The sequence below is a fragment of the Fulmarus glacialis genome, unplaced genomic scaffold, assembly GCF_000690835.1.
Source record: "Fulmarus glacialis isolate BGI_N327 unplaced genomic scaffold, ASM69083v1 scaffold33873, whole genome shotgun sequence".
NCBI classification, from domain to species: Eukaryota; Metazoa; Chordata; class Aves; order Procellariiformes; family Procellariidae; genus Fulmarus; species Fulmarus glacialis.
This window is the reverse complement of record NW_009204179.1, coordinates 2827-11476: the sequence shown is the minus strand read 5'-3', so window position 1 is coordinate 11476 and position 8650 is coordinate 2827. Positions and strand designations below refer to the sequence as shown.

Genomic DNA, 8650 nt, shown 5'->3' with positions numbered 1-8650 from the left:
AACACTCCCTAACATACAAGGCTACCCCATTGCCTCTCATGCGGTTGCTTCATGCTCCCTTCCAAAGAGATCCTGTCAATGCAAAACCTAGTCAGCTAACAAAAAAATTAACTTAAAAGATGCTTGGGATGATGTCAGTTTCTGCTCTGTTTTATGTATTTCAACATAATTGCAAAACAACAAACCTCCTAGTATCATCCCAGACAGAGAGGGGAAAAAAAAAACCCAACTGTAGAAACACAGGTGAAAAGCTGGTACCATCTGAATCTGCCTCCCAAGTAACATTTACAGCAGAACAGACCATTATAGAGGATGGGAGAATCTACCATTCATTCTGAAGCAAGGCAGGAAATTAACTGTGGGCTTGACTGTGCCCTTCAAGCATAACCTTTTGTAGAGAGTAGTGGAGAACTACAGTCCCCAGGGGAGCTACCCTGCCAAAGGGTACTGCACGCCCTTGGGAGCATATGCCTATTTTTCCAGGCCTTTGTGAGGACTATCAACTAGCTCCCACTACAAGCTATGCTAAACACATGTGATAAGTAAGTAACTTTGCTAAAGCCTGTCTTGTTCCCACACTGTTTTCATTAGGGTGCTTCAGTGTTTCTAGGAATAAAAACTACAGCTGCGGGGCATTATGATGAACTTCTGGTTACACAGAGCAGCCAAGGCACAGGCAGTTCCTCACATCAGCTCCTCATCTGCTTTCATGGACCCACATAGGGATATGCGAGTACCTGCTTTAAAATGTGTTATCCTAGAATTCGAACAGAACTCAGTATCTTCTGCACCTGCATAGCACTAAAGGTACAGCTCCTACCAGGCTCCCTTTGCAGTGGATGCCTTCAGAGCCACACAATGGCTGCTGCTCTGAGCATGTCCTGAACAGCAGTATTTATCAAGAAAGCACTCTTTCAAAAAACAAAACAAAACAAAAAAACCCAAACCAAAAAAAACCAAACGACCCTTCATTAAACTCCTCAATCTGACCATTCTTTGAACAACATCTCCATACAACAGTTACTGCACTAAAAGATAAAACACAGCCAAAACAGAAATAGTAATCAAGGAACAAGTGCTTGCAAGGCAGCTTAAAACATATAGAAGTATACTAGCTCACTGGTAAAACACAGACACACCTTCATGAAAAATGAGGCTGGTTTAGGCTCCACGTTTAGGGAGATACACATACAAGTGTTTCTTTTTTAAAAAAAACCCATACATATGTAGTTTTACATGCAGTTCCACAGGTGTGTATGTATATACGTACACATATTCTTGTGCATGTAACAGATCATGTCCCTTAAATACTAAGAACCAAACTGGCATAAGAGTCATAGGAAAGAAGGGATGAGAAGTGCTGCAAGGAACAAAAAAACCACAAAAATCTCTTGCACCAGTCTCAGAAACTGAGACTCCCATAGATTTGGAGGGAATTTTGGCTCACTGTGGAAAATCATGTCTCTGTTCTAGCTGAGGAAAAACTTCACAATGATTTTACTTTAAAGAATAACCTTTACTATGAATAGACAAATGCAAATGGACATTGTATAGCAACCTTGTTATTTCCTTGATGTACTGATACTGTTAGGCAAAACATGCTAACTTTTAAATGATGTAGTCTCAATTTCACCTTCTCAGTATCATTTGGACCACTTCACACTTAGTGGAACACCTGGGAAAGCCTCTTAAAAATAAAACAAAATGCTTTTTTAGGTTTAGGCCTTGTAAAAACATAAACATGAGCAGCTTTATCATTAAACTTTTAAGACAGTGAACTGTCCCCAAGCAATGTTTCACCAAGCAGTAAGAAACAGTGGGGATTCTTTAAGTAGTTTTCTAAACTAATTGATTTTTGCATTCAAACATTCAGTATAGTTGCATGGCGCTAGGAATTGACCTTTGATTCTGAAAAAAAACTTTATTTTTTGGATTTTTCATAACATCTATCACTACTGCACCATCAATGCAGCTTTGGAAGCACACATTGGCAGAGTACACCAAAGATTTAAAACACATTGTTTTCATGGTAACTTAGCTTCTGCTCATCTCAAAGTTCTCCTCCTACAAAAACTTCACTCTCTTTTGGTTTTTTTTTCCCCCCATAATTTAGCTAGGACGAGATACTGAAGCCCAATCTGGACACATGAGCGAGATGCTCAATACAGACCGTTTAAAAACAGAACGGAACACCAGTACGTGGCACACGCAGTGTTTATTCACCGACTTATGTTTTTCCTTCAGCATTTCTTTTCTTTCCTCCCCATCCTCCTTGAGACCCAGCACAGCACTTCAGCTGTGTTTTGTGAAAGAGAAAGCTAACCTGTTGCAAGCTCCCTACATATGAAACTAACTGACCAGACTTTTTAAAAATGAGACCAGGTTCCTGAAAGAATAATCTTGTGCATGTACTGTGTTTTCAACAGCAAATTGCTGAAGCACAAAAACAACCAGCAATCTGTTCACAATACAAGACTTAAAACACCCATTGCAGGATACGCAGCCCTTTAAGAAGACAGCTACAAATATATTTCACTCCATTATGCTTAAACATACCCTTTTAAAAGCCATTCATTTATAGGTGTGATTGATAATAGCTGAAGAAAGAGCCATATTGCTGTTGGGAAGAACACAAGTGTAAAAATCTGGACAAAAAGGTGTAGTTTCACATGCATCAAAGCACTTGTCAGCTCCTGCAAAAGAAAAAGAAGAGAGGAAGTTGCAGTCATAACAGCTGAAGTAAGATAACGTTTGTGCTTTTAAAACTAGGATCATCTTTATAATACAAAGAGAGTGCATGTCAAAAAGGCACCTTTAGGGATCATCTGATCTCCTCTTTAATAATGAATCCAGACAACATAAAAGCTCTGTCTGCTCCTGGGCATTTTTCCAAAAGAATTGTCCACCACTTCAATAATAGCGTAGCTCTCATAACGGTAGCTTTTCAGCAGGCAGCCTTAGCACTTTGTCACTGCTTCAAAACCTGTGTTAACTGTGCTGACAGCCTGTTTACTTTATTGACTGCCGATATCAAGAGGAAGGGAAACTTGTAGTGTCCACATGATTTCAGGTTTCTCTAGTCTAAAGAGAGGCACAAACTGCGATTCTCATTTATACCGTGAAAAAGAGATGTTTACATTACAAACAGTCATCATTGTAGTGGTTTCTTTTAAGGAAAGACTAACAAACATAAAAAGCAAAGTAATCTGTAGCAGATTTTGATTATTTATTGTATCAACAGATAGGAAATTTACAGAAAAAAATTAGGCTGATGAAGAATAGCAAAGAAAGAATATCAAGACCATAACAAGCCAACAACAACTAAGCCACAAAATTCAGAGAAATAAAGTGCAAAACACTGCTGGAGTGTGAGAAAACAAAAAACCCTTAATTTTAAATAGTGTAAGAGCACTCCAGAGACGTGATCAAGTATCCTTATGCAATAAACTTTTCAGTTAGCTCTGTGTCTCTCTATTTCTGTCTTTTCGGGCACTGCAAGGATCTTCTACACAGTTTTTGAGTACAAGGAAAAAGCCTTGTACATTCCAGCTCATTTCAACTCTTATAGTGAAGAGAAAAAAATTCCTTTTCCTCTCTCTCAAAATAATTTGCACTTTTTTCAAATAAACAATGCAACAGGAAAAGAACTGATGGCACTTTTATTCAAAGCCTATTTTGCTACGATTCTTCAGCTATCTGACACCCCAGATGCATTAAAAAAAAAAAACACCAAACAATGTTAAAAAAAAAATTTATTTCCATGTACAGTAACGCAGCAGCCGATCTTCAAATGCCACCCTCTCTCAGCTTCAAAACAGTTCAACTTTTATGAAACACAATCAAATATTGCATTTTCAACCATCCAAATGCACACTGATATAATCATACATCTGGAAGTACCAGCAATTCAGCACCGTGTCCTTGTTACTTTGTTTCTCATAATAAAATTATTTCCCAAATTTGGGTTAGGGGAAAAAAATACACATCCGCTCATATCCTATTCTTAAAGTTATATAAAACATGGACCTGAAACATACATCTTGATCCAGTTTTTCCAAGGAAGTATCATTACATTCAGTGCTTGGTTAACTAAATGAAATAACATTTTTTTTTAAATAAAGGAAGCTCTTAAGCAGGCTAGTATCACTCTGCATGAAAAAATAGGCTTTCTTCACACATAACCCGTCACAGTACCAATAGCATTATGAACAGCTTCACTGTAGTACTATTTCATCTTATCTCAAAAAGAAAGCAAAAATAAAACATCTAGTAGTAGAAACACATCCTGTGCAGGAAGAAAAGATACCTGGAAATATCCATATAAAAGTGTACATTTTAAAAATAAACAATACAATTGAGAAAAACCAAAGCAAGTGACTTCCTTCAGCAACGCTGCTAATTCCTTCTTCTTTCCTGACAAGTCACCTCCAGCCCAGACTTCCTACTGGACCAATCTATGAAGACACCCCCAATCTAGGCACCATCACACATACAGAAGTGCCCTTTTAATTTAATATTTTTAAAATTGGAAAATGCCTTAAAAACAGATGATTTGAAGAAAACTGCGCAATACTTTCAAAAGCAAAATCCAAGACAAAAACTTGGGAAAGACTTGTTAGAGCTTCCAGGGAGCAAGGAAGGAGATTACAACACAACCAACCTAGCACATGAAGGAATGCTGTATTAGTGGAACATGTCTTTGTAGATCTAAATTACCAGTCTTTAAAATGTCTCTAGTGATTGCCTTTTAGAATAGTTATTCCTTAGACTGTATCATCATAGAACAAACACTGAGGCAAACAGCCTTCACCCTCTTAAGCAAACTACAAGGGCTTGTCCCAAAATACATCCGTCACTGTAGCCCTCAAAAAAGCAGAAGTCTCAGAAAAGTTACCGGAAGCTGCTAGTTACGACTGGTTTTGCACACCAGGTAGAACAGGTTACCTTGTCTTTCCCAGTATTTCCAACTCTTTAGAGAGCTTATCCTAGCCTCTCGCTGGTCAGTGTGTTGCCATCCAACCATGCTTAGATGGTCATAGCTGGACTCCTCCGGGCAAATACCCACACAGAGTAAACAGTGTTTTCAGTGGCTTGCCAAATTCCTCATTGAAATGGATAACTCAAGTATGTGATTTAATTTCTGGGGCCCTACAAGAGGTATTTGCTTTAAAAGAGCAAGCTATCCAGTCTCTGAAAACTGAAAGAGCATTATATCAAGGTGGAATCAAATGCTCTTGTCATTCCTGGACACAGAGTATTTCTACAAATGTAAGAGGACCTCAGTGACCTCTAGATTTGAAAACATAACAAGGTCATGCACAGACAGGCTCTCCCTGAATGCTGCCAATTATTTTGTAAAATGCTTTCTGAATGCATGTAAGCAAATTTTTTTGAGCATGCGCTTTCACAGCAGATAAAACCAGAAGTGTAACCTTAAAAGAGCATCAGCTATTTCTAATTTTGTCAGATTTATCAGAAGGCCTCCGTTAACACACTTTTTATCATTTCATGAAGCATACCAAACACTAGTTTCAATCTAACTAATATATTCTCCAAGGTAGAACGGCTGACACACAGGTCAAGAACGAATAAAGACAAAAGCAGAAACAATTTACTTTGCAATCCAATAAAAAGATATATTAACTGACTAATAATACCAACTCTAGGTTGTGCCTTAAACAATCAAAACACACCCCAAAGTATTTTAATAAAATCATGACCTGGCCTCCTACTAGCACATTTAAGGATTGTTTTTAACATACGTTTTAGAAAGTAATAGCACAAGGTACAACGAGTGAAATGTTTTTCTTCCTCTTTATCTTCTACCCCCACAGCAGAAATTCATAAAAGGCTTAGCTTCTTAATGGAACATAAAGCTGGGTGTACAGCACCAGTCCTAACTGATGTTTCCAAAACAATCTGAGATCACCTACCTGGACATAAACATCAGCTCCTGTAAAAGCTTCATTTACATCAATATATAGCTTTAAGAACCACAGATGAAAAAAAGTTATGCAAGTTCAAAGTAGGACATGACACATTGCCCAGGAACCTGTCAGTCATGTCACCTTAACTGGAAAAAGTTAGATGTACACTAGCATTGAAAATCTAATCAAGACTTTGACAATGCTACTGATTTCACTCTCACTCACAGATGCTTTACAAATATAAAGCTTCAAGGATACAAACTAGTGAAAGGGAAAGAAGTTTTACATATTTTCTCTGCATGCAAAGATTTCTCACCCTGAAAGCAGAAAACTCCACTCCATTAGTACTACTCAGGCTTTGTGTTTCGGGTCCTCTTCTCTGTGGAAGAAAGTGCTTCTCTGCAGCCTATTTCCATTAGGATTAATTACTGTCCCAGGCAAATAGATAACATGGTTCTTCCTGCTTCCCCGTAACACCACAAGGCTCTAAATAACTGCTACAGAATTGACTAAAATTATTCACTTCACTTATAGTGTGTCCCAGCAGAACTAGAGGCCCTAGTGCCAGAACTGCCAGCAGATACAGAAGGTAGAGGGCTGTCATCAATTCAAACACCACCTCCATTTGAAACTTTATTACTATAACTATGATACAGGTATAGGAATTTTTTTGTTGTTGTTGAATGCAGGCTGTTCATCCAAATCCCAGTTTGCCCAGAAGATAACAAGACAATATCGTGATGATTCTTTTAGGCATTAGTATCATGCAACATATGAATGACATCACCTGTTAGCACAGCCAACAGTCTAAAAGGAATCAAGAAACTAAACTAGCAGAGACATGCAGTGTTTCACTTCAACTCTGGCTGCTCCTTCTCTTCTTGGCACATAGCCATCATTTCCTTTCTCCATGCCTCCTTTACACATCACTAAGAGGTTCTCCCCTTCACCTCTTCTTACTCCCAGATTGTTCCTCTTCAAAAAATGCGTGACAAAATCTGAAAAAAGTCTCAGTGTCTGTGATATGCAGCAGAGTGCAGGGACTTCAAGTCCACCTGTCCACAACTAAATCCTATAGGAAAAGATTGCCAAGACTTCTGACCCGCATATTGGCCCTGCATCTGCAGAGGAACCCTTTTGTGTTGATACTAGCTGCTATCCTGCGCCTACCCAATGTGGTCACTTAAAGCCACCACATCTTTGCTTGCATCAATCCTGTAATGACTAGCCTAAACAGTTTTACTTAGAAAGCACACCAGCAGGTGAGATGAAGGAGAGAGGCACAGAGAGCTCACACCTTCTTTTCGTGTCCTACAGAGGCATGGAGACTCCAAATAGCCCCACTCTGCCTAGTTCCCTACAAAGTTCTACCCTAGGATCCGCACAGTTTCTGGCCTGTATCTCAACTAAGCAGTGGGGAAGCCAAGGTGCAGAAGGGGTGGCAGAAGGCAGGTGGTAGCGTGCTCCCGGGTCTCACCCTGATTTGGGTTAGGGACACATCCAGGGTGTAGCCCCAGTCTCAAAATTGTGCCTCCATTTAGTCAAAGCCCTGCAAAGCCACACAACCCAACCTCTATGGATGGGTGAAATTTATTCACACTCTCCTTCTCATCACGTTCAACTACTTTGTGAAGAATTTTCTGAAATCAAGGAGGGGTTATTCTATAAATGTCTATCTTCTCTTATTAGCCATTCTCCCAGTATCAACAACAACAGCACAGTAATTAAATATTCCAGTTACATTCAAACCTGATCAAAAGCAACGCAAAACTTTTCAAAGCAAAACAAGAATGAAGCAATGAGAAATTACATTACCTCAGTTTTTAAGGAGAGTCCACTGTTAAAGAATATAGCTGAAACAGCAATGTAAGTTATGGTAATTTCTGGTTTCAAAGGTCCTAAAAAATATAGACATAGAGAACAAAGTGAACTACAGTCAAAGAGATAATTATATGCATATATTACATCAAAGTAGATGAGAATACTTAGAAAAATACCTGGAGAAAATCTAATCGTTAAAGTCTCTAATGAAAAGAATGGGGTTTCTATTAAGTTACAGAAAGCATGCTATTCATTTTTAAATAAAAGCAAACCAGTGAGTGGAGAGTGAGGTATGATGTCATACAAGTCTGGCTTCCGTGATTACAGGCCACTGGGAACTAAATTCTGGAAATGTGAAAACGGGGAATTTTTCAGGGCTTTCCTCTGTCATCAGAGTATCCCTATAGCATCAGCAAACTCAAACCATACACTCCAATAAAAATATTAGCTGCTCCCTCCACAGGGCCATTGACATCATTCACATACCTACCTCTCACTTCTTCCCCTATAACACACACACACCTGTCTGGCTGCCTGCACAGAGGAAACCAAATCGTACCTTGCAATGATCTCCTCGGGGCAACACAATTCCGCATTGCTCCCCCACAACAGGGCTGTGGCAAAACGGTTCGTTCCAGCCCTACAATAACACATTTCAGACACACTGCTGCAGTGAGATCAGCAAGGGCAGATGCCTGCACCTCCAAGGGTTCCACTATATTAAAGGCTTACATTTGTATATATTTATATATCTTTTTTCAGGGAGATTAAAATAAAATACTTTTTACACTCCCATAAAAATGATGAATTCTCTTAATACACTTTGCCTTTGGAGGCCACCAAGCGCAAAATGTATATACTCATTTTTTCACAAGCATTCAACCAGTTATTATATTAGAAAG

The 8650-nt window shown here is 38.9% G+C and overlaps 1 protein-coding gene across 1 annotated transcript; it reads right to left on the bottom strand.

Moving 5' to 3' along the window:
- Nucleotides 1–2556: 2556 nt before the first annotated feature.
- On the bottom strand, nt 2557–8344 carry LOC104074697 (sodium/bile acid cotransporter 7-like; the record flags this gene model as incomplete). Its single annotated transcript, XM_009574899.1, has 3 exons — nt 8308–8344; nt 7743–7825; nt 2557–2693 (listed from the first exon to the last, which is right to left on the bottom strand). Coding segments are annotated over exons 1-3 (257 nt in total), but the record flags the coding sequence as incomplete, so codon positions are not given.
- Between the last annotated feature and the right edge of the window lie 306 nt (nt 8345–8650).